Below are 27727 nucleotides of genomic sequence, written 5' to 3'. Positions count from 1 at the left end.
AATAAGTGCGAACTTCCTTCTACCGAACCATTCAGTCTCTGACGTTTTCTTGGCTGCGATTTGGGACAGCAGATTTGCAATCCATCACAACATCGGAAACAAACGTCCCTCCTGCCAGAAATAGTGCTTCAAGGGACATTGACCTTATTAAATACAAAATAATTGTTTAAATAAATGATGTTCACATATAAACGTACACTAATTTGTTGAAGAAGCCCAAACCGAGGATTGACAAAAAGGCGCCTGCAGTCTTACGGGTGGTAAGGTTTGCCCCAGGATTCAACTACCCCATGTTCTGAACAAAATGAGTTAATCATAAATTGTTGTTTTCTCGTCAAGCTTTATTTGATACAGATACAAGTAGATTACAAAGTTAACAATGATTCTTCTTGCCCCAGTCAATATACATGTAGTAATATTTGTTGTGGTATTCCTTCGTGGTGATTCCTTTCAGTTGCTTGCACTCTGCTTTCGTTCGTTTTAACCAATATATCTGCCCACTTGTTTCTGTAAGAAAATCTGCCAACATTTCCATTTCTCCACAGTTTTGGCGTGTCATGGCTGAGCGGTTAAGAACACTAGATTCAGAGGATCTGTAACTTTCGTTCACATTTTCTTCATAATAACCCTATCTCTTCCACAGTTTCTGTACGCACATGTTTAATAAAACATTATAGTTAACACTTTTTAACAACAACTGATTACATATAAAGGTAACATAACACCATCTTGGTTAAATATAACTTTAATAATAAAGCATGAACGCTTTTATATAAGCGTCTAAAATGGTCTGTGTACATGGTGGATAACCAGCGAAAGTTCAATGTACATTGGAGTTAAATTTTTGTAATTATGTGCATTACTCTCGGAAAGAAAACGCGCTGAAAAAAAGGCAAGTCAAAAACTAGTCAAAGCACGGGCTTAAACGGAATGACATAAACCACCATATGTTGTGATAGTATCCAATAGTAAAAAACTTCAACCAAAGACCTTAAAAATATATATTTTAACAATTAATTTGAAAACAAAAATCATTAAGGTACCATTGAATAGCAAACGCGTTCTTTATGTAGCGTTACATATTGTCTGTGTATACAATAACAGCTTATTGTAGCGGCGGTGCCGATCGACCGGTTGGGGGCGCCAGCACGACTCCCCTTCGGAGCACTGCGGACGGCGAGTCAACCACAGAGACACCTTCACCACACCTGCACAGGACTGAGATGCAGCGAGGATCACCAGGACTATTTCCCCCATTTTGTTCTATATTGGTTATTGTCATTGTGAAGGGATTGCTTCGCTGGCGAGCGATGTCGCTCATTGCCTGCTTCTGGGACAAGCAGGGTCCTAGGAGGGGCCAGTGTAGCGGCGGTGCCGATCGACCGGTTGGGGGCGCTAGCACGACTCCCCTTCGGAGCACCGCTTTTGGCCCAAGCCGGTCGATTTGTTAGTCTGCTCGCTAGAGAGGGCGCTCTCTGGCTAAGGCTTCTCTCTCGTGTAATTTCAGTGAATTGTTGAGTGCTAATAAAGCTCCGAAACGATGACAGAATAGCCAGTTAATTGTACCTTTCTTGTGTCATTAAACTTTGTACATTGCAACCCCCGGTCGACGCTACATTATAGTGTTAGTTTTATTATATAATTCATCGTAAGGTTGTATCCGAACCAAACAATATTTTTAACTGGTGTTTAAAATGTTTGAAGAGCACTAATTTCGATACTACAAGGTTCAGTTAAGTTGACGTTTCTAGTTTAGAGTTAGAGTTAGGGTCATAAGTTTAACATAAGTTTTGGAACTAGTATCAGAATGGAGATCAGCTTTAGGTTTGTAGGCACGCTACAATCAAAATAAGTGTCTTTTAAAAGTCAAATGTGTTTAAAAAACCAGGCTATATAAGTGCCTATTTTTATCAACGACAAAAGAAAAGAAAAAACAGCTTTGTATTTCTACAACACACCTAATAGGCATATTTATTGCGTTTACGACTACACGTTCCAAGGTTAAAGCGTTACAATGAATAATTGGTATGGTATTTTTTTTTTTTTTTTCAACTTCCAAATCTCCGTAATTGAATGAAACAACCTATTGGTTTGACTTGTATCAAGTAGTGTTGCCCTTTATGACACGAAAGGACACTTTAGTTGTCGTCAAGTTCTGGGTGAATGTTCACATACAAATACTTTTCCGAGCTCGGTAACAATCGCATGTAGATCTGTTAAGAAACAAACAAACACTTAGAAGTCTCTCTGTGAATAAAGTAACGAAGCACAGACGTTGTACTACAAGCTATGGACGCAGCATTGAAATACTTTATTTGTTAAAACTGCTTTCCCATGTTCGCTGGTCCTACCGTTGTAAAGACATGATCAGATGCGAGTTTGGTTTTTAGGAAAAACTCAAACATTCAAACTTCTGAAATATTATATCATTTTATAAATAGTTTGATTGATTTTGTAGGCAAAATCTATGTCACAAAACAAGGGCAACTGAATCGTGTATTGGGTTTTGTAATGTTAGAAACATTTTCAATTTAACATTTTCAATATGGTACCTTACGAAAAATAATTACGAAGTTGTTCACATTTTTTAACACAGCGATAAGCTTGCTCCAGAAATAAGTTTAATTTGCAAATCAATACAATTAAATCAAGTGAACTTACCTGATCCTCCTTGCTGTCGGCCATTGTTTCAAGGTCAGAAACAAGTTTCTTGAAAGATGGTCGACTATTCGGATCCTCCTGCCAGCACTGAAGCATCACCTCGTAACTGTTATGCAGATCAACCAACAAGCATAACTTAAAGCCCGTAGCCAGAGTGTAACTATTTCATGAATGTTGCACTTACTGCAAATCGTGTTATCAAGTTATTGCCTCGAAGGAATATGGCAGGTCAAACACATCTTACCCATACAAGTGGTTTCATAATTGGTGATTTGGGAGAAAGCAAAATGAAACTTGATGCATATGATCATTTTATACAATTTTCAAAATGTTATCAGCTGGTATTGTTCATGGTATTTCAGTGTTCTTATGCTCAATTTGTCAAATAAATGCATTATATAGATGAGGAAATTATATTGATCATGAGATATTAATGTTTCATGCTGGCATATAAGCACGTGCTAGTTTGAATGAACTTTGATTATTGAAAGAAGTATAATTAGATGCATACTACAAAACACTTTTATATCAAACTCTCTTACATTTTGTCATCGGAGTTGTCTGGTTTAGGCATACGGTATCCATTCTCCAGCCTTGATGTCAGGAATGGAGTCTTTATACCAGGGTACGGTGTCCCGCCTGTATACGAACAATAATCACAATGTGGTAAAACTGTATTTGATTTGTTTCTTTATATTTTCTGCATTTTGTTAAAAGCACTGAAACAATTGTCTTACCAAGTGTGGCAATTTCCCAGAGCAGGATTCCAAAGGACCACCTGATGTGTGAAAAATGCATGCACAAATTAATTATTTCATTAACTTGGATATGCAAACTTGTTCTTTAAAATTATGATCAATCACAATCAACAAACACAGTGATTTTGTTTCTTGATTTTGTTTGCATGAAAACATGGATTTTTCTTTTTAAATATAATTGTGTTTTTAGAGTTCACTTACACATCACTCTTCGAAGTGTACGTTTGGTGGGTCAGTGATTCCAGAGAGAGCCAGCGAGTGGGGACACGGGTCTAAAAGAAAGTCAAAGATATCAACAAATTTGAGAATTTCTTTAACGGATGTAGTTTTGTATGGTGACTAGAGGTGTGCCTATACATTGTTATTTGTGAATAATTAGTATGCTTATACGAGTGAAGTAATAAAGATCGCTGTGACACCGTAAAATATATATATATGTTTCTGAACAGTACTGGCTCACAGAAGAGCCATGTGTCGATCGACGCTTTATTTATTGTGCTCTGTCCAACTTCTAGAAAATACTGGACTTTGCTGTGAATGGGAGGTTTTAGGGATGGCTTGGTTTCAGTGTTGAATGCTAATAAGATACCTTGGATGTCTGCACGTAAACGTCTTCTCCACGTGACAAACCAAAGTCAGAAACCTTGGCATTTAGATTATCATCCAGTAGAATGTTCCTTGCAGCCAAATCACGATGTATCACCTGTAAAAAGGACACAAAATGCTTTATTCTTATAATGTGATGCCTCAAATATCGCTGACAGTGTTGGTTTTTGCGGTATTGAAAGATTTAAACTATGCTAAAAATTCAAAAAAAGGCTTTTATTTGGAAAAACTGGACAATGACTTGCCCCATACGCAGCGAGGTGTTGCATTCCTTTAGCCACATCCAAAGCAAACTGGAGCAGCTTCTGAGGAGACAGCGATGCTTGACCATCATCCTCCATGGATCGAGCCTTCCTCAGGTAGCAACGGAGGTCACCGTTGGATAAGTACTCCATAGCTACGTACAATATACCTTGACATACAAGTAAAATGAAAGTTTAAGAAAATTGTGTCATTTGGTAAACAAAAATAAACTATTTAAAATGAGACAAAATCAATTTAAAATAAAGTTGTTTACCTTCATGTTGACAAGCTCCTAGAATCTTAACGAGATTATGATGACTTCCATGAAGAGTCATGGTTTTCAGTTCTTCTAAGAAATTTTCTCTGGTGATGTAAGTGGCATTTTCTAAAATAAATTAAACAATTTCCAAGTGTCAAAACTAGTAAAGAAAACATTAGTTGTCATATGATATTTCACCAGTTCCATTTTGTGGTAAAACAATAGATGTGTTATTATTTATTTAATCAAGTTCCCCGTTTGAATGCCACTTCAAACGTAAACTAGGAGTCTAACAAAACATCTTAGTCTTGATCTTTATAAACCGGTTTCATATAAAGTATATTTTGGAACAGCTCTGCGTATAACCGCCTCGTGTTAAACTGTAATAATAATATAGTTAACATACCTTTGAGCGTTTTGATCGCAGCCTTGCATAGATCTCCTTTAACCGTTACCACACCATAACGCACTTCACCAAAATGTCCCTTTCCAAGTACTTTATTTCCTACCATCAAATCCTCCCACAAGATACTCCATGGATTAGCCCATGTTGGCAAACCAACACCTTCGTATGTAGGTTGTGATTCTGGTGCTGGTGCTGGTGCTGGTGGTGGTGCTGGGAGTGCATCTCTAGGTGCAGATGAACCGGGACCCACTGGTTCATAAACTGACTCTTGTACCAGTGAAACTTCTTTTGGGATTGGTGCACTGCTGGGTTTCTCCTCTCGTGGTGCGGCATTCTCATAAGAAACCTAATGTGAATTGTTATAAGATATACATCAGTAAATTGTTATATTAGGCCTACTTATTAGATCGTATTTTGTAAATAAAGGAATTGTTTGGGTCAGAGAGAGTTTACTATTCTGTGAAAGGAGGTGGACTAAAGTTTACTTCACTTGGGGGAAATGTTCAGCTTTAATATTATTGTTAACCAACAAGTAACTGGTAGTAAACGTTATTATGGTTTTGGAGTATGTATTGGAGCTTGTTGTATTGATGTATGTTGTTGCTGATAAATTGTTGTTGAATAAACGGAGTAGTAGAACTCCACATCAAGAGAAAAAAAATGAGTTTGTTTTAAAGAAAACCAGTTTAATCCCTCGAAATAACATTTTGTCACCTCAAATATAATTTCAAACCCTCAAAGTTTTGCTTCGTTTTATCAAAATATTATTTCGTGCTCTCAGGATGATTTTAGTCCCTCGAAATGCTGATTTGTTCCATGGAAAAACTATTTAATTCCCTCGAAATGATATAATATGTTGTTCCCTTAAATAATGATTTCGTTCCTTTAAAAAATGCGACGAAGTGATTTATGTAGTTGCTAACGAAAATTGTAACTCACAAGCTCCCGGCCAGCAATAATCCCTGGCTGCTGTTGATGATTTCGTCTTCGTCGCTTACGACGTCTTTGGGTGTAACAAATTACACCAACTACGACCACAACAGCAGCAATGACCACAATTATAACGATAATCAGACTGCTCGGTGAAGTTGACGGTAATTGGGCTGCAGAAAAAAATATGTAAGGCGGTTCAAATAATTGACCGTTTCATTTGCCTCATGAAATGGATTAGTCACACTACTTAGTAATTTGTTTTACATAATTAATATGTTTTTTTTTTTTCTCACAGGTGTTCGAATTACAATTATAGTACAAGTACAATAAGCAAGATGTATTGTGGGCTTGGTTTGCTATACCCACAAGTGGGTTGTTTTAGAGAACAATGACTATTGTTGAATAATTGGCTTATTTCTCCACGATTTGCATTGGGGTAATTTCTTTGTTCGCTTTGACTAGAAACAAAAAAGTTATTTATACATTTATTTTCAATTTGACTATAAAATCTGTTTTTTATGTTGATTCAACATGGCCCCATGTAGTCCTCATATCGATATTATTTCAAATTGATCCTACCTTCCGCAGTCAATGGATCTTCATTCCACACTACATTGGCTTCCTGAAAAAGAAAACAGTATGCTTTATTTATTTTTCTACCATGTATAGTAAAGTGCCAAATAGCAGAAACATGAACTTGTCTATGAGCGACGTTTTCATCTTTAATTTTCAAGTGTGGGATCATGTTCATTTTGTCAGCTTGCTAGCTTCCGACGCCTTTAATTATTATTTTTATTATTACTATTTCAAAAGTTTATTGGTAATTTGACTCAAAGTTCCAGAAAACAAAAGATATATCATGAAATAAAACCTTTTGTTGTAAACTCTATTTTTACAAAATTCTGAAACTTTTTATCTCATCTGTATGGTTTTCATGTTTAAATGTTTCCTTTCTACACATTAAGAAATAATTATTATTGTCATGAACTATTATAAATAATGCATTTGAAGGAACAGAATCACTCTTGCGTAGAACTTACTATCATTGTTTGGACCAACATGCTCCCGGAAGTTAATATGCCTATTATGAGCGAGACATGCATCGTCTATGGGACGAAAGGCAACTCCTATAATAACCAAAACTCAAAGAGGGTTCTGATATTTGCGATTATTTCAGGCTCTTACCGTTTCATTAATTCTGCTGACAGCACCAACGTATATCTTGTACACAGCGCCCTCCTGCAGGGGTGGGTTCCAGTAACTGCCATATTCCTTGTTGTCACCAACAACAAATGTTTCTGGCAGACCATCATCCAACTCAGCTGCAATGTAGGCAGATGGATTGTCCCTGTAGTGTCCAAAAGCAGGAGCAGATCTCCTTGACACAGCACTGGTTATCTGTACTCCAATTTGGTATGCACTTGAAATTGGAAGAAAATTAAAATAAATTTAGCTGTGATTTGTTCACATATCATGGTACAGTTTCATTAAAGCTGCTCAAGCATAATATAATGCTTTTAAATATTGTACTAAGCAAACACAATGCAGGATGGCAGCCACGGATTCTAAATGGTATAAAGAGCATGAACTGATTTTGTTTGGCTTGTGCACGGGCAGCTCTATGCAATTGAGAAGATGCATGGTCTCAGGAGAAAGCCTGGGGAATGGGAGACCTTGTACACAAGGGGTGACAGTTAAGTAGTTTTCATGTGTGTTGTGCATTGCATGTATAATAAAAAAAAAACAGTAAAGTTATCTTAAGAGAATGATCTGCCCGGTGTTTCTGGAATGGCTGAATGCAGATTGCAATAAATCACTGCGTTAACCCTTACATGATGATAATTTCGTATATAATTGGGTTTCACAATTTAAAACGTAGTTTTGCAAATAAGTATTGAGGGCCAGTCACACTGCAGCGATAACGACACCGATAACGACCAAGAGGCAAAGAGAACGCATTATATTGATTGAAATGCTTAGCACACTTATTCCACTAATCGACGGCGAGTGTTTCGAAATGTGATCGTTATTGCGTAAGTTTTAATCGGAGAGGTTCTGACGGAAAGCAACTACAGTAATGACAGACAGTGATTTTTAAAGTCGGCTAAAAATAGCAGAAAATTAGTAATAATGCCACTGGAAGTTATAAAGGAAATAACATTGACAATGGCATTAACAACAACCAAAAAGCGACCACCTCTTAGTGCACAACTTCAGTTGTCGGTCTTCTCTATATAAATCAAATGTTAACGAAATAAAGGAAACAGAAGGTGAACAATTAACCATACATTATATATGGCAAATGCTTACGTGATATATTTGGAAGTTTCTGTAGCGACCAGTCTGATGGCAATCGAGGAGCTTGTTGATTTTTCTCCAATAAGACTTGGCTTCTCAGGAGGAGGCAGATCTATGGCAAAAAGATCAAATACGTTTCTATGGCAAAAAGATCAAACATTTTTCTGCAACTGGTGGTTTGAGCAGGTATACACATTCAAACCGGGGACATGCAACACATGAAGACAATAGGGTCACAGTTCGGCAAAGGTGACCAGTTGGAAGGCGTGTACAAAACCAAATGGAGCTAGTTGAAAAGAAAAAAAAGTAAAGACAAAGGAGGGAAAACAGGAAGCACATGGTTGCAGGCAATACACACTTGAGCTTGGGTGTGCGGGTGTGGGTGAATGAATGGTATGAAAATAGTCCGATTATGAAGGACGTTTAACATGGAGGATTCTACAAGAAAAAAAAACAAAGATTCTTAAAGCTCGGTTCATACTTCATGCGAATCCCGTATGTGACGCAATGATATTTGCTTCAGGGGAAGCATTCACAGGAACTAATAACCGGGGTTAATTTGGAATGAAATTTACTCTTAAAGTTCAATTTGTGTTATTTGACAAGCACATCTATTGGGGGAAATCAAAGCTATATAAAACAATGTTAAATTTATTTTACCAATCAGAGATCAAGCACACATTGTATACACAAACCATTTGTTTAAAGTTTGTATAAGTCCTTCCGCCCGCGCCACTTGGCAGTGCCGAGGGTTAAAATGATAAGTATGAGTTGTTATTTTAAACATTGTTTGAAACTCATGTCCTTGAAGCAATGTCATACCTGTTTTAATTGCAGTGAAATGCAGGATCGATGCTCTATCTCCTGTGATATCAGCCTCATTAATACCATATACCTGCAGCTCATACTCCGTAGATGGCTCTAGGTTCATTACTGTACCACTCAGATCTGACGTATCAGATACATCTTGGGTTTCAAATAGACCAGCTTGATCAAAGGTGAAACTCCTGTCATAAGGTTTGGATACCACACGATGTTCAATCTTAAAATAAGAAAAGGTATAATATGTTGCGTAAACTTCCAAGAACGAAGAACATTGTCTCAACATGAAAAATCCGATAAACAGAAAAAGAAATTGCACAGAACACAAAAAACATCTTGCTTAACAAAACAGGTTACCCTGCCATTATTCAATTAATGTTACATTGCTGCGACTGGTCCCTAAACCATTTTCTGTTTAACAAAGACATTTACTGAGCGGTATGCTCTGCTTAACAGCTTCATGAAAATTGATCCAGGAGAATATTATTTCATTTCACAACCTTGGAGATAAAGAGTAAACTCTCCTTACAGTCTTGTTTTATCTGTGCAACACGATAAATTTCAGAACAAATTTTTAAGTTGATTTCACAAAGACCTACGATTGGAATTAAACTGTGTAACAATCTATTAATGGAAAATGTGGTACCACAAACAAATAACTACAATAGAGAATATTAACATATCATCTTGAATGATTTCAGTGTTTTATGAAATTAAGCCTTTCAAAAGTTTCTATTATTTTCAAACGAAGGTAACAATAATGAGTGTAGAGCCTGTTGCATAATGAGAATGAGTATCCATAGTTTCTGATGACATTAATAGTGTTGTATGATAAAGGTAGATTGAGCCACACAATAGACCCTTCCCATGAAATATGTAAATTGCACGTAGCGCGTGCGCACTAACGTTTTGGTTGGCAAAATGAGGGAACATCGCGCTGTTTTGTACACGGCTAATGGGTGCGTGACGCAGACGCGACCGCTCGTCTGCTTAGTGCACAACTCTATGGCGTTTGCCAACCAACAGGGTATGTACGCATGCGTAAATGTAATTAGCATATTTCATGGGAAGGGTCCATTGCCTCACTCTCTGTAATGACCCAAACACCTACGTCATCGGTACCACACTTTGCTACAAACATAGAGCTTTATATATATATAAAAGATAAAGCTCTATGGCTACAAACCAAATCCATCAGGCAAACATAATGATCGATATACCTTATATGTCAGCATATTTCCATTGGGGTGTAATGGATGACTCCAACTCAGGCTGATGCTCGTCTCTGTAACACTTGAAACCATCAGCAATTGTGGCTTGCTTGGTGCTACAATCAAAGGAGTAACATTTGTGTAAGAGGTCACATTTTGAAAAAAAGATTTGTTTAATTCATTGGCTAGATTTAAGGGGATGAAGATAACTTAATGGAGTGGAACGGTAACTACAAACCGTCCAGATTCTAGCCCTTGTGGAAAGACGGCTTAAAATGTTCAGAACACGAACATGTTTAGCTATAGAGAAAGTGACTGTAATTAATAACCACAGAGATATTCAACTATTTGACAAAAGAAGCTCGTTTCAGTCGCCAAAATATGAAATTAATGGTGTATTTTAATATACCCATGCAGTAAGGATTCTGTGAAGGGCCTTTAAGTGAACATCATGCAATGATAGTCTGTATGCAAACGCCATAAAAGGGGTATTATCAAAAAGTAAGATAATGTTAAACAAGTCTGGATTTTTTAGCAAACAACTTGTATTAGGCCTACATGTCATCCTGCTCATGAGATATTTATTTAAATGTTTTTTTTTTTTTTTTTTTTTTTTTTTTTTATTCTAGAAGGAAAATTAGTTGTGCGAATGATTTTACATTGTGTACCAGTTTTTGTTCATTGCATTCCGCAAAACATAGTGCCACGCTTTAGTGTTCAGGCTTTGTATTGTCATGTAAGAAAGGGTGATTGACTTACTTCCTGGCACAGTTTCAGCTGTTTCTACATTACTCCATGCACCAAATCCAACACGTGTTTCGGCACGTAACTACAAAAAAAAAACAGTTTTAATTACTTTATGCTATCATCAAAGTTTTAAAAACTACACTAGAAACAGACAAATTTTATTTATGAGGCTAGTGAGTCATACCAAACATTTTCTTTCTGTAACAAAAAGGTACACGAAACAAATCGCAAAAGAAAAGACAAAATTGGAAAGACGAACACCAAACAATCTTAAAGCAGAAGGACATTATTTGGTATTGTCAAAGACCAGTGTAATATTAGCAAATACCAATTCATGCACTTTGTGCGACACTTTGTGTGAAGTTTGATGGAAAACACGTTTTTAATGTTATTCAACTCATTGTCTCTTCAGTTCTTAGCCTTACGTCAAGGCGTACGCGGCACTCCCAGATGTCAAGCACGACGGTCACCCCAGGGCCAAATTTCATAGAGCTGCTTAAGCAAAAAAGTAATGCTTAAGCAGTAACATCCCATGCTTAGTAAAATCAGAATACCGGCCAAGGCTCAACTCAAATGTTATGCTAAGTAAACAACAGCTAAATACCAGTCACAAGCAATATATATGGCAGGACATTATTGTGGCCAGTAACATGTGTAAAATAAGCAATATATTTTCGTGCTTTAGCAAATTGTTTGCTTAATAAGCAGCTCTATGAAATTGGCTTCACAGCTTGCGCGTGGTAGGTGCCGCCGCCTGCGCCTTGATTAAAGGCTATTGAGTTCTCAGTTTCAAACTAATTGTTTCACATATTTATCATAAACTTTTTGAGGGAAGCTTTCGCACCATGACCGCCTTTGTAGCATGTACATGATGTGTGTGTACTTTCGAGGGTATTTTTTTCAAACCAACATTATGCATTCTGTTTTAACTTGATTAGATCACGCCTAATGCTGATTTGCAAGCTTCGAATCGAAATGTACCCCAATCACATTGTGATAGAATTTCGGACACCAATATCACTTTGTTTAATACCTGGAATGAATATCCTATATTACTCTCCAGGTTTGTAATCTCCTTAGTTTGAGGATCGTCTTGTAGATCAACTGTGATTCTCACTGTCTCAGCCGATGATGAGGTCTCAGACTCTGTCTTCCAGTAGCGGATCTCATAGCTCAAGATGACACCATGAGGAGGACTAGGGTGGGACCACCCAACAGTAATATGACCGCTGAATGTGGATGGGAAATAAATGCTGCTTAGAGCCGGTGGTACTGTGTGGAAGAATGTGAAAAAAAAGTTTGATGAATTTTGTGAGGATTTTATGCATTTTTAGACTATAAAGTCATTGAATGTTATATCAATGAGACAAAGTCTCATTGGGATCCAAGACTATCACTGATTGACACTTTATGTCACATTCAAGAAAAGGAAAAGAATTTCATTCACACTGAGTTGACATCAATTATACTAATCTAAATGATATCACAGTTTGGAACCAAGTGATGTAAGTTTGATGGCAATTTGTTGCCAACTAACTATAAAGTCATTGAATGTTATATCAATGAGACAAAGTCTCATTGGGATCCAAGACTATCACTGATTGACACTTTATGTCACATTCAAGAAAAGGAAAAGAATTTCATTTACACTGAGTTGACATCAATTATACTAATCTAAATGATATAACAGTTTGGAACCAAGTGATGTAAGTTTGATGGCAATTTGTTGCCAACTAACTACAGGTGTGCCCAAAACAGTTTATGTAGGCATTGCAGACTAAGTGTACTTGTCTTGAGTTCTGTGAAATATTCGTTCGGCAAATCACTCGGGTAACTTTCAAACCAACGACATTTGCATTGATAGAGATGTCTTATAGTCAACCGAGCTTTATATGGAACAAGCTTTTTACATATCTTAAGTATCTTAAGAAAAGCAATGAATACTCACTCCCTTCATCAGTTCGTTCAGTTATCACAGCAACTGGCCCTAAACCAAATGAATTCCCTGCAGCCACTGATAGCGTGTAATGTGTGAATGGTATAAGACCAGTCAAATCCAGTGATGCACTGAGCACGTTGTTACTTCTTATCACCGCCCCATCATCAGTGCTGGTTAGTGTGTAGCTGTAGTGAGTTATAACACCACGACGACTGCCACATTCTGGTTGATCCCAAGAGGACGAGAGGGTTGTGTTGGTGACAACAGTTGATGTGATGTCTCTTGGAGGGCCACTTGGCGCTGGAAAAAAAATCATGAAATGAAAGAATGAAATGGTGGCGGAGAGATCTTGAACTGCCAACGTCAAGTGGTTTGGAGTTGACACGATCGTGTCAATAGTATTTTTGTTTTCCTTTTCAGATAAACATAATTTTGGCTGGTAAACCCCATTTTGAATAATTGTTGTGATTTTTTTGCAATTCCTGTCCTGTTTCACCAAAGGTAAAATTGCAAGCGAAGCTTAGTTTTTGTGCAAAATGCACAATTCCAATCATATGCTAGGTTAAAGGCACTGTACACGTTTGGTAATTGTCAAAAACCATTAAATAACAAGCCTGTGAACAATTGGGCTCAATCGGCCATCGAAGTTGCGAGAAAGTGATGAAAGAACACCCTTGTTGGACAGATTTGTTTGCTTTCAAATAGGAATAAAAGACTTCTAGCTAGAAGCATTTTATTATTTTAGTGAGAAATAACCCCTTTCTCAAAAATTACGTTCTTCAGAGGGAGTCGTTTCCAACAATGTTTTATATTATCAACAGCTCTCCAATGTTCGTTACCAAGTCAGTTTTTAATTTAATATTTGTTTTGAGTAATTACCAAACGTGTACATTCCCTTTAAGAGTACGGTATGTATTGTATGCGTTACGTGTTATTACCACCTGCTGTGTTTAAAATCAATGTAAACTTTCAACCAATATGACTTCCTAATCCGTCTATCTTGGGTATTCTGAACTTTTCGTTTAAACTATTTTGTTTAAGTCAAACAAAGCCTCGCATAATGTTTAAAGGGAACGTACACTGTTTGTAATTGTCAATTCTGAACTTTTCTTCGAAATTGTGAACTTTTCTTGGTAATTCTGAACTTTTCTTTCAAAATATTTTGAGTGATTTTTGTTTAAGGTCAAACAAAGTCTCGCATTATTATTATGTTACTAGAAGAATTTGAACTCTATTATATGATACGATCTATATTCGCATTTCCATGTTGCTCATTTACTTACCTATGTCAGCAGTTATCACCGTATCACCAACAACTGAGCTGTCACCACCTGTGTTAGTTGCTATTACATAGACTCTGTATGAAGAGTATGGTTCAAGTCCACTGATGCTTGCTATAGTGGTATCTACTTGGCCAGCATTCACTGTAACAGGACTACCCTTAGGGTCGCATTGATCAGAGTTCAGAAGTTCATAGGTCACATTGTAAGAGCTTGCAGTGCAGGGATTGACGGCATTCCCAGTAGAGGCTGGCCATGATACTTGGATTTCATTGGCTGATGGGCTTAGATTTAAGCCTTCTATTGGATTAGGAGCTGTATGCAAATGGGAAGATGAAAACCCATCAGCATGGTCCAAATTCATCAATTGGTCCAATGACATCTAGTATTGTTAGTAATTGTGGGGTCTTCTTTCATCATTTAAATTATTATTATAAATATTTAAGCATTTTGCTGAGCCACAACCTCAGCCATAAAACTGTGATCACCATTCATTAAAGTTTCCCTTTGCTTTGTGGTTAACCGGGAAAGCAACATTCACGTCTAGGGTAGCAAATGTGTCTCGATGGATTTTAGATTTTTCTTTAGCTTCAAATGTTTTCTTTTTCTAGCCAATACCGACAGACTATGTGGTTCATACAAACTTTCGTTATCTCTTTCACAACAGTACTCTTACCACCTTACCTTGTACTGTAGTCCTGGAATCTACTGAAGTGCTGTACGGTCCCCGCCCTGCGCTTGTTACACCCGCTACTTGAAATACGTAGTCTGTGCATGGGAGCAGCCCACTAGCCACTCTCACAGCTTCTGACGCTACCTGTCTTTCCCGACTACTGTTCACGTCCTTCTGTTGTAGTTTGTACTGATATTCGATGAAGCCATGGCGAAACCCACAAGGTATAGGATCCCAAGTAAAGGATAGACTGTTGGTTTGACCAGTGAGAAACATGACATTCTCAGGCTGTCCAGTAGGAACTGCAATTTAAATATGGGACATGGTTGTTTCCATCAATTGCAAATATCACAGTGGTAAGACAGTTGCCTTTGCTTATTTGGAAGCAATGGGCAGTCATTAATGTCATTCAATAGACACATTAAATAAAAACAACTTGTCAAAATTTAGATACATTAGGTCATCGGATGAAAAGGAAGAACCAACACTCAGTAAATGCCGACGGTCATAAGAGACGAATTAAAACACTCCAACCATGGAGGTTTATAATGCTCAATCCGGCACTCGGTGTTTAATTTGATTAATTGAATAAGTGCCGACCAATTCTCTCGTTTACTTCTTAATATAATCGACCAACACGGTAAAACATGCATCTTACCAATCTCAAACTCATCTTCCAAGACAGGTACTATAACTTAGTGCATGTATGTCGGTGCAGATGATGTACACTTACATGTACACTTGGTTAACTCAATGAGGATGGTTAATAATTACAGATGCTTAGTGTTGCCATAGTATGTGCATGGGATGCTACATCAAAGGCCACAACAAAGAGCAAGTTCGGGTGGCGACCATTTGTCAACCACTGGTCAATGTTCCATGGTTACCTATGCATTCAATACATCCTGGGTACCAGACAAAATCAACCAATGGTTAACTTTAGTCGACTATAGTGCCTCATTCGAACTTGCTCAAAGCAGTTGTTTTCATTTAAAACAGATGGCATTGTGCACAAATTGCGAAAGTTTGTTTGAGAATGTCTTCAGTGAATGCGTTTAATTTTAATTGTGTGATAATCGTCAATGTATTATTTTAACTTGGTATGCCTATTTTAACTGAGCACCGGCACTCAACTGTCTCAGGCTAGGAACATTGAGTTTTTAGCTTACAAGATTTAAACAATGGCTTCCCCACCTAGAACCAACAACCTGAGAAATTCCAATAAACTTTGTACAATTAAATGTAGGACTAACCGTTTCAAAAACAGTTGCATCCCCTCCCTAGTTGAGCTGCTCAATCACCAATAATTGTTCTGGCCTGTAGATAACTTGTTTTCATTGTGTAAATATTTGTATTGTATATACTACAGTTTTTTAACTTTATATTCACATCTACTCTATTTTTATAATCTCGTATTGTATATTTACTGGTTTTTGATGTTTGAATGTATTTTTATATTGTAAACCTAAACACAGTTCAGCCTTTTGGCTGCTACGTTTGATTTTAATAAACCAATAATAACAATAGTAATAATAACGATAAGTTTGTTTAAATCATTTCTCAAGTACTGTTTAACATTGTAGACTCAAAAAATGTTACGGGACGTTTTCAAATATTTATACATTGTACCAGGTGGTTAGCATTGCTGTGCACACCTTTAAATAATGTTGAAATATTAATATTTAAAATGTATTTGAAGTGAAGTCGTATTCACTAAGCTTTTTCTCCCTGTTTATCATGTTATCTGCTGGGAGTCATCGTCCCTGTGTGTATAATTTGACGTTGAATTTTCACAGAGGATCGTATAGTAATTTCAGTAAAACAGACACTCTTGTAAATCAGTGCATGCAACAATATGTTGCACAACGAAGCTTTTACTTCTGAAAAGATGGTGATTTGTTTTATAGTACTTAAACAATGTCTAAGACTCACCACTATCTCCTGAAGTGACTGAGATAGAGGTTTCTGGTCCAGCACCAATCTCATTCCAAGCCTTGATGTACACAGTGTAACTAGAGAATGGCTGGAGGCCACTTGATATTATCAAACTATCGGAGTATAAATCTGTAAAATAACAGTATAAGAAAAGGTGAGAAAAGTAAAAACTTATTTTTTTTTTCAAAGTTCCATACTCTAGCTTAAAGCCATCTCTCCTTATTACGCCATGCGTGGTTATTCATTTTGATAAAACCAAGTTAACTTCTTTAGAGTATACAACACAGGCAGCCAGTCTGGCACAACGGTAACTTTACTAACAGTGACACCATGTGTCGTCACATCAACAACGTCTTCCGATCTTCAAGTTTTTTAATTGAAGGCGCTCAATTGCAAACTTTCATTAACTTGTGTTTCATTGCTTGTGTTTTAATGATTTCTATTGTGTGATTCTTAAATGTTTCAGTGCAATCACCTTTTTATATTGTATAATTATATTTTTATCGTTGGCAGGGGTCTGGTTTTACACATCTTTTGATGACAGTTTTATACTTTTGTTTTAGCCTTGACAGCCCCTGTACAACTTGCAACTATTGTGTATGTCTAAAGATTTAAAATAAAAATAAATAAATAAATAACTTAACCTCTGACGAAACCTGACTAGACCTATCATTTTCTTGTCAAAAGGTTCATATGCATCAGTCAATGAATATGCCTGTGGCTAAATCTACATAAGCCATAATGGTTGACTTAGAAGGTAGCGATAGTAAAGGCCGAGTCACACTGCAGCGATAACGAAATGAAAACGATAAAGCCCGGTTCGTATTTCCTGCGAATGCGAATGCGAAGCGAATTTGACGTGAATTTGACGTCAAAACCCTCCTTTCGCACCGATATTCGCAAGTGAGTTGAACAAAGTTGAACTGCTGCGAATTATTCGTTGTCTTCCGAATATCGCAGCGAAAGAGGAGTTGTGACGTCAAATTCACATCAAATTCGCATCGCATTCGCATTCGCAGGAAGTATGAACCGGGCTTGACTCGGCCTTTACAGTGGATTAATACCCGTATACACATTGATGGCTTCAGCCATGACTGCGACTGTTCCCATTGGTGTTGCAAAGAACGACCCGTACTTCAAGGCATGATGATGCAGCGATCTCGCCATAACCACAGCCATAACCGCCATTTTGGACATGGACAACTGCGGATAAACATTTTTCTAAGAAATGTGACTTGCTAACAACAACTAAAACATTATACATAGCCCCAGGTGGTTTGAGACATCACAGTCTGACACAGCACATTATGGCTAAGGAGCAAATCATCAACTGCAATCAAAGCTGTTGTGTCTTGTAAGACATGTACCTGATGTTGCTTCAACTCGTGACGAAATAACTTCCTGACACTGGTCTTGATTGGTCAATTCGTATTCAATTTGGTAACGCTCCACTGCACATAGATTGCTGACAAACTTCCAGGCCAGATAAATCTGAGGTGATGGGGTCAGTGTTGCTACGTCACGGAACAAAGTCACGACTGCTGGAACTATATATAAATGGGATTATGAATTGTGTAATACCCTTATATAAAGTCACTTAGTCATTAAACGCAAGTAATTGTCAGAACCAAAGACTCCAAAAATATATTCACATGGTGTTACCGCAAACCTATAGAAATAAATACGTATTTGTTTTTGTTGTCATTTTTTATTTTTATTTTTTCAATACAGTAAACTTTCATATACAGGAGTATATTAATACAAATAATATTGATCTTCGTTTAATAAAAGAAAACGGGTAGGACTAATGGACTGATGAAACCCAAATCATGATATCAATCAAAGGAGCTCGAAACAAGAAAAACATCATCGGCCAACCAGAAACTATTTTACCTTCACAGGATGTTGCACAGTTCAAACCACCAAGGCCGGCGCCACAATCATCTGCAACAAATTGAGTTTGATTTTTGTGCATAAAATCAACAAAGAGCCACAGCGATAATGGTTCTTTGTGGATGAGACAATGGTGATGTGAGACACTCACCTTTCCAACTAACCATAAAGTGTAACTCTTGCCCACTTAAACAAAAACCTATTGCAACTTTATGAAATTAATGGCAGTGGACACTATTGGTAATTACTCAAAACAATTATTAGCATAACACATTTTTGGTGACGAGTAATGTGGAGAGGTTGACAATATAAAACATTGTGAGAAACGGCTCCCTCTGAAGTTATGTAGTTTTTGAGAAAAGTAATTTTCCACGAATTTGATTTCGAGACCTCAGATTTAGAACTAGAGGTCACGAAATCAAGCCTCTGAAAGCAAACAACTTCGTATGACCAGGGTGTTTTTTGCTTTCATTATTATCTCGCAACTTTGACAACCAATTGAGCTCGAATTTTCACAGGTTTGTCATTTTATGCATATGTTGAGATACACGGAATGAGAAAACTGGTCTTTGACAGCTATTACTAATAGTGTCCAGTGTCTTTAAACAGGACTTTCTTCTATAAAGTCATTTGGCAGAGAGCATGTATAAACACAACAACATTTCTAAGCACCCAAACAAATAATGCTTTATTTGCAAACACAGCAAGTTTACGTTCCTGCAATTGGTAATCCAGCCATTTATTGCTTTTACAAAGAAGTCTGTCAAGCAGAATTGTCAGATTAACAGAAAGCAGACTCATGTGTTTTAGTTAAACAATAGCAAAACATCAACAGGAGTGCTGTTTTTCCTATGAAATATGCTAAACTGCATTTATGCTGGCGCGTATAGACACTATGGGTTGGCAAAGGCCATAGACTGTTTCCAGACAAAGAGTTAAGAATTACATATTTTAAGATAAAAGCTAATCATTCCTACCGTTTTTGCAATAAATTTTGCTACTTTCATTGGTTGATCGTTGTTCTTTTGTAGAGCAGCGCCATGAGCGGCGAAAACCGGCGCTTTAAAAGTGTCCATTCTTATTATTATTATTAATAATCTTAATTTACCTTGGCAGTTGATGCCCTTGTAGCCTGAAGCGCAGTCGCCGGGGCAACGACCTGTTGTTTTATCACAAGAAGCTTGATCACTGCAGTGACACATTTGTGCACAGTTTGCTCCAAATGTTCCGTCATCACATTCTAGCATGAGAAAAAAAGTACAAAGATACGTTTTGTAAAAATAAATCTTAAATATTTTGAAAACTTTGTTTTTCTTTTCTGGTTCCCCGCTCAACAACTATACAACAACACCACATGTGCATTTAAACTAAACTGGTACAATACTGATTGTTTCGGCCTGAGCATTTTCTGAAGGAAGATTATGAGAACGTATCTACGATTTTTTTTAACGAGCATGTCATGATCATTATAGATATTTACACCACTTAAATCTTGAAATCATTTGATTTTCCCCCAAAAAGTACCATGAGAAATAATGTTGTGTTGGTTGTGGGGATAAGGTTAGGAAATAGGTTGCCTTATTTGTGAGGATGCTCTTTCCGAAGAAACCATTGAGCAAACTTACAATCGTGATTCCATTGAAATGTTCACTCCCGAAACAAGTCCTTCCTTTCTCGAATGGGAAACCCCAAATCCAAGTTACAATTAAGTCACTTTTAACTCAAGTCACGGTCAAGACAAAAATTCCCTGCCAGACGGACAGACTGATGCCAATCCGGGTGTTAAACAGCAGAAGAAACAATTGCACTCTGTTAAACCCGTACCTGTTTTACAATCAATTCCTTTGCAGCCAGCGCCGCAGATGCATCCAAATGGATCTGGTAAGCAAAACAGCAGCCCTTCACATGACGTAGTACCAGGCAACAAACCAGAATCACAATAGAGACTGCCATCTTTACCAAAGCGGTTTGGTCCAAGCACTGTAATCACAAATAAGTAAAGGGTAAATAACACTAAACTCACGGTCAACATTTAAAAAAAAATTACTGGAAGGTAATATGCAAAAATCAATCATTTGTTTATACCCTAAATTACACAGACTGTGCTAAGGCCGCTCCGGGTTTCGGCGGTTCCAAAAAGCTACCACACTACGAAATGCAATTTTCCCTGGTTATTGTTTTATTTACACCGACGAAAAAATAGTTTTCGTTCCCGTAAACAGTTCCTCGACCCCAATGTAAGATAACGTTAAATCATGTATGTTTGAAGTTAGTAGGTAGAACGTGTGTACACTTTCTCAACGAGCAAGTTGTCAAGATAGTTGAGACAATGGTTTTAAATCTCGCTATTGAAAATCATCTCATTTCCCGAAAAAAAAAACACGTGACGATGTTTTTTTCAGCATGTTCTAACAGCAAGGATATCTGAAAAGTACAGTACGAAAGAAAATGTGCCGACTGAGCAAATTTAACATACAAAGGGGCCAAATATACAAGTGGGAATGGCCCAATCAGTGGATAATCCCGCCCCTCCTGCCTCTTTCGCCCCTCCCCCTCGACACAATTATGTTAAAGCCAAGTATCATCTATAAATCAGTTTGAGTTTAGTCAGGCATATCATTGTGTACAAAACATTTCGGTTTCCTTTTTTTTTACAATACCATTTCAAGCAAAACTCACCAACTTCACAAACATCACCGCTGAATCCAGGCGGGCAAATACACAAGCCACCCACATCATTACAAACTCCACCATTGAAGCAAACTGGACAGACTCCATTGCATGAGGCACCCCATCTATCTTGCTGGCATCCTGTGTGTTGTAGAACACGATTTGAATGTTTACAACCCAATCTTTAATAAGTCACAAACATGGATAGTTCTCGAATTCATATTTTTTGTTTTGGTGTTTTCAATATTTTGTTAGCATCATTATCATTAAGTATGAATTAATGCAGGCCTGGTCATGTAATTTCACAAGGGAAACTGGCAGAATAAGCATGATATACATTTAAAGATGAACAAAAACCAGGGACTGTCAAACAACATTTCTATAATATTTGCCGCTTTGGAGACACACACCGAATTTCCGGGGCACATAGTCACCCATCACACGGCGTTCTAACACCTTGTTGCCTGTCAATATTATTGTAGTATATTTGTTTACGGGAGTAAGGTATGGTTAAGCCAGGGTTAACCCCCAGTTTTCGACACGACCTAAAGAGTAGAATGTTATCATGCAATAAATAGAAAATGAGACGGTTAAAAGGTCAAAGGTCAAATATAAATAAAGATTGACCAGAGTGACAGTACAAACGAGTTCAAGCCTTTAAAACTTCCGAATAAGACTTAGCGCAATTTTTTTCTGAGGCTCTCTTGCTATTCATTGATATAACTTGATGTACTTACCTCTGACAAGTAGCCTCATAAGCGCCTGCCTGCCTGTAGTGCGAACACCAGCTCCATGAACCTCGTATGTTCCAGCATCTGTGTTACTAGCTCCATTGACATCATAATAAAGGTTGCCAAAGGACGACATGATGACAGCGCTGCTATCTTTTCTCCAACGAGTTAACTGCGAGCCCGTAACTGTTAGACGTACCGTTTCCCCTAAGTTAACCGTTTGGCTTATATCAGTTGGCAGATAGTCAGCTAATAAGAAACAGAGGCAATAATGTAGATGAACTGGTTAACCTTTTTTTGTTCCCCTTTTTTTCTTATGAAAATTCGCCTCAAACAAGGCTAAAAGCCACTCTTGGTATTAGGCTACAAGAAGAAAAACTATTTAAAGTTGAAAGAACTCATGGGAGCTGAAGGTATGAATTGATATTCCTCTTACTCTTAAAACAGTCTACATGACAATGGAGGTACAGTAAAAAAACGGAACATTTGACAATATTTAAATAAATTTGTTTCACCATTAATTTGTAATTTGTTATGTAAAAAAAATAGGACAAATTTACTCAAATTTAAGTATTCCTTTTTGTTGAAAATAAGTAAAAAATAATCGTGGCATAATACGAAAATCTGTTCATAACTGAGACTATGAGATAAAACAATGTGCAACTAATTGAAGTCAATATGAGTGCCACATTCAATACCTGTACTGCTCATAATAACAGTGCCAATATTATAAGCCGACTGTCCAGTCACTGTCGCTTGACAACCATATACACCAATTCTTGAGATCCCGCCAGATGCCGGCATCCGTAGAACAGAGACTGAAACATCACCGTGCAGAGCAGTTGGGTCCAGAGTGCTGTCGGTTGGTAGGGATCGGTCATTTATGTTGCTAGTTCCAGTTGTGTAAGTGTATTGAGTACGCCTGATAGAAATATTTCCGGCCAAGTTGACAAAGAATCCAGCGATGAAGGTCTCCTCCGCATCAAGTGGGACTCGTGGCTTAGTTACACAGGTGAAATCGTCTACAGCAAACACACAAAATGAAATTAGAAAGGGAATATTAATTTTGTTTTTTACCCATTCACCGACGTGTGTTAGCACTGTATACTCAAAACTTCCCAAAGTCCTGAGAAGAAAAAAATATCACAGGCATAACATCCCTTACAAAAAAGGGAACACTTTATCTCCCATCCATCCAAGACCAGTGCCGTGCATCCCTGCCGTGCGTTTTTACACACAAAAACGTACATTTCTGTTTAATTTGGTTCTAAACCAAAAAAGGCACCAATGTATGTATTATAGCACTGTAAACTTAGTACTTTCCTGAGTTCTAGAGTAATGTCTTACCAACTAGACGACCGAGATTGCCCGGTAGTTAGATGCAGTTCGAGTCCCTAACAACAGCGGGCAATGCAAACGATCATATAGATGTTTTGCATCAGGGACAACAATTACTCATTGTTGTGTTACCCACATCCTGATGAGGTACTATTGGACACTATTGGTAATTGTCAAAGACCAGTCTTTTCACTTACTTCAGAGGGAGCCGTTTCTCACAATGTTTTATATTATCTACCTCTCCCCAATTCTCGTTACCAAGTAAGGTTTTATGCTAATAATTATTTTGAGTAATTACCAAAATTGTTCACTGCCTTTAACAACCAGAACTGGAGTCCGATGCTCCTATCCGCTCGGCCACGACACCCTACCCTCGGCGGGTAGGATTCGAACCCATGACCTTTGCAATTCTAGAGAAGTATCTACTTTGTATAACACTGCTCTATAATTGCAAAAGTCATGGGTTCAAATCCCACCCGATTATTATGGCTGCGATTTTGTTCAGAGAACTCGGGGAAGTACCGAGTATACAGTGCTAACACACACCGGTGAATATGGGTTGAACCAAATAAATATTCTTTATCCCCGATGCAAATTTAGCATCAATTTATACATTTCTGTTTTACTCCGTTCAGGTTATCTCATTAAAAGAAGGCATACAATTTAATTCATAAATACCTCAGACAGTTTCGCTATTCCTATTGGTGGAGAGCGCGTCAAGTGGGGATGTTTAAACGGTTGATAATGACCAGCTGGAGTTCTGTTTATAGCCGGTTGTATTCGGATACTACGCGCTAGTCTTGGTGCAAGACGTTTCTTGTTACGGGCGATGCAGGCGATGTCGGTGAGTTGGCCGCGCTGTGTGTGAAAAGAAAACGAGAACGTATAGCACCAAGACTATACGCGCACGAACTGAACTGGAAACTGTCGGAAATAGGCGTCTCAGTCATAACAACGCAACACACGGACAAGTGTTACAGAGTTTCTTACTTGATTACGCCTTTTAACCAAACAGATGCATTTATGAATGGGAATAAAAAAGTAGTGACTCGTTCTTTAAAGGCCGTTTAAAACTTTGCAGGGTCGTTGCCGTGTGATTAAGGCCCGAGCGATCACACGGCAACGACCCTACCTGTTTTAAACGGCCGTGAAATAACTCGTCGCTACCCTTTTATTCCCTTATTAAATAATATTCTCGTGAGAAATTACCCCCTTCTAATAGAAGCTACGTTACTTCAGAGGGAACCGTTTCTCACAATGTGTTATGCTATCAACAGCTCCCCATTGCTTGTTCCCAAGGAAATTGCTGATGCTAACAATTATTTTGAGTAATTACCAAAAGTGTCCAGTATTTTTAACAATTCGTTCAACCATACTTAAAAACAGCTTGTCAATTATACCAATATCACATTATGTGTACTTAACTGCTCTATAACTTCTGGAAAATAATAAACATTTAGTGAACTTGATTATTGGTGTCAGCTGAATCTACAGTGGATCAGTTTAGCGATTGAATGGGCCACATGATAGGTTGCGATTTTTGAAAAAGAAAAGTAACAACAATTTTAAACTCACCCGAACAAGCAATCACAGTCAAGAGGAAGTAAGATGCAGCCAGGTTGGATGCCTTTAAAACCTCCATATTCAGACTGTCTGATTTGTAAAATGAACTTGATGATTCCTTGTTACATTCTCGTCCTTTCTGATCAAAATGAGTTTGAATGGATGGAGGGAGCTCGACAGACCCCACGACCCATAGGTACAACTTCACAGATGAGATGAACTTCACGTTTGCACACAAGTTACAATCACCCTCACAGTCTGTACCAGGAAGTAGTGACATAAATATTATTTTACATTGAACTTGAACACACTGAGTGCGCCATGAGAGCTATTTATAACCAAACGTAACTCACTGTTTATCCATCCGTGAACCATACTGTGATCCAATGATGTTGAAGCCTTTTATGTTGCCTGGTTCCAGTATTATGCAGTAAAAACACCTGATTTCCATTGTGGTGTGTGTTCTCAATATAAGCAAAGGGGTTTGACGAAATGAAGTGCGCAACGTTTTCGAAATTAATACACGGTTTTGTTGGTTCAAAATTACAATTTTGTCTTTTAATTTGAAAGCTATGATGTTCATCCTGGGCTTCAGATAGTTATACCTCATGAATAGAATCTCTGCTCTAATCCGTTGGTTAAAAATTGAGTCATGGAAATAGCTGTGCCCCCTTTTTCTATCAAGATGACGTCATAGTGACTATGCCCGCCCTAAAAAAAACTATGATAAGTATAATGTCAATTAGCGTTACGTGTCATGGCGCGACCTTTTTTTCGCAGACGACCTTTCACCGTAGTCAGTGTTGTTGATTAGAAGAATCTTTATTCGGTATATAACAGAAATATTGACTGCTTACAGACTCCCTATCGTCACAAAAATCCCAGTTTTTGCAATAGCGCCCTCTCGCTCATAACAGTTGTTTACGCTGTTCTGCGAGGGTGAATTACACCCTCTGTTAGTACGCCGTGACAGTACAGTTACAAAGATGGCGGAATTGGAGACGTTGCACCGTTTGCTGGTGTTAGCCCGTCATATATGGCACGCCAAAGCGGAATTTATTCAACACTGCACGGAATCTGCGTCAACATAAAAAATATATCACAACATAACATTACTGTTCAACATTCAACCGAACTAGTGGCAACAAATTTAAAATGTTTCAACATGATGGAAAACATGGTTCAACATTACAAAATATCCTTCTACCCACGTGAAATATGTATCAACATTGTTACAAAATATCATTCAACCCGCAAAAAATATATACCAACATTGTTACAAAATATCCTTCAACCCGCAAAAAATATATATCAACATTGTTACAAAATATACTTCTACTCACATAAAATAATGATCAACATTGTTACAAAATATCATTCAACCCGCACAAAATATAATATATCAACATTGTAACAAAATATCCTTCAACCCGCTAAAAATATGGGTCAACATTGTTACAAAATTTCTTTCAACCCGCCAAAAATATTTATCATTTTTTTTAAATACCTGTCAACTGTTTGTGAAAAAATATTTGTCAACATTTTTGGAAACTGTATGTCAACATTAAAAACAAAAAATACTTCTGTTTATTTAACTATAGAAAAGTACGTGTCAACATGGTCCAAACTATTATCTTACTACTTGTTGACAAATATGTGCCAACCCATCGTGCGACACCCAACCCATCGTGCGATGCGACACCTAAAAATAAGTGTCAACATTTCGTCCAAAAATATGTGTCAACCCTAAAATAAAATATATGCCAACATTCACGTGACTCCGCCGCGACGGAGTACACGAAGTATTGGATGCATATCATGCTGCCAACGTGCATCAGCGAATAGGCTGGTACCTGTGCTGCACAAACATAGACTGTACTGAATAAACAAAGTAGGTACTAGGTACCATGCAACCATCCACACACGTGTGTTTACGCCATACCAAACGGAACCTAGCACAGTATTGGGCCCGAAATTGCCAGCCGCGTATTCCCCGGAGGAGCCAGCCGCGTATTCGGGAAATAGATCACATGCAGTACAGGGAGGTAAACAAAATTCGCACTTTTCTCGATTCTGAACGTGAATCCGTTATTTTAATCGAACGAATTTTGCTATAAAAGCCATAAAGCACAACTTTGTACCTGATAATATAACAATTTATTAACTACTATTGATTTAAAAGCAAAACATTATAATAAACTAATTCACAAAATGTGATAAATATTAGCCACAAAATACCGAGCAAAATCCGAGTTATTTTGCTTGCATTTATGTCATAACATAGACTGTTTGTAAAAAAACATAATTTGAAAAGAATTTGTACCCTTCGTTATGATACAAAATTAATTTTTAAGACCAGAATCTTGAAGACTGATACAATAAGCACTTCAAATTACGAAGCGTGAAAAATTTGTCCACTAATTAGTTGTTAATTAACCACAGTAATATATAATAATAATACTAATAATATCGAAGTCTTATACAGCGCACGTATCTACCAAACAAGGTACTCATAGTTTATACAAACTTTCAGAAAGATAGGTTATTGCAGTGATGATTTCTGAGACCCAATTATTTAGCACCTTATAAGGGTTTACAAGGTGCTACGGCGCATTAAGCAGCCACAACCAGGAACACCGGGGCGAACCCCTTCTCTTTTCGATAAGTGCACTGGGTTCTTTTACATGCGTTACACAACACATGGGACCAACGGCTTTACGTCCCATTCGAAGGACGAAGCAATGGTTAAGTGTCTTGCTCA

At 37.6% G+C, this 27727-nt stretch overlaps 2 protein-coding genes across 2 annotated transcripts in view; both read right to left on the bottom strand.

The window, feature by feature from the left end:
* The window catches only part of LOC139946270 (uncharacterized), a 33535-nt gene extending 32278 nt beyond the window's left edge, over nt 1-1257 (bottom strand). The window contains exon 1 of the mRNA XM_071943891.1: nt 1080-1257. Within this exon, the coding sequence (XP_071799992.1) occupies nt 1080-1257 (178 nt within the window). The remainder of the gene's footprint in view (nt 1-1079) is intronic.
* On the bottom strand, nt 335-25215 carry LOC139945883 (uncharacterized). The gene is made up of 29 exons (XM_071943386.1): nt 24979-25215; nt 22764-23087; nt 22072-22314; nt 21344-21475; nt 20489-20644; nt 19773-19904; nt 18665-18715; nt 18139-18318; nt 16769-16900; nt 14848-15138; nt 14167-14478; nt 12893-13183; nt 11978-12216; nt 10957-11026; nt 10207-10313; nt 8987-9206; nt 8177-8276; nt 7052-7286; nt 6446-6488; nt 5873-6036; nt 4934-5279; nt 4543-4653; nt 4271-4437; nt 4009-4122; nt 3621-3691; nt 3399-3439; nt 3204-3300; nt 2662-2767; nt 335-2213 (listed from the first exon to the last, which is right to left on the bottom strand). Exons 1-29 carry the CDS (start codon nt 25043-25045, stop codon nt 2139-2141), a joined length of 4617 nt encoding a protein of 1538 aa, XP_071799487.1. The 5' UTR covers nt 25046-25215; the 3' UTR covers nt 335-2138.
* Nucleotides 25216-27727: the final 2512 nt, after the last annotated feature.

This window comes from Asterias amurensis, chromosome 13, assembly GCF_032118995.1.
Source record: "Asterias amurensis chromosome 13, ASM3211899v1".
NCBI lineage: Eukaryota > Metazoa > Echinodermata > Asteroidea > Forcipulatida > Asteriidae > Asterias > Asterias amurensis.
Note: the sequence above shows the minus strand (reverse complement) of the source record. Positions and strands in the feature narration are given on the sequence as shown.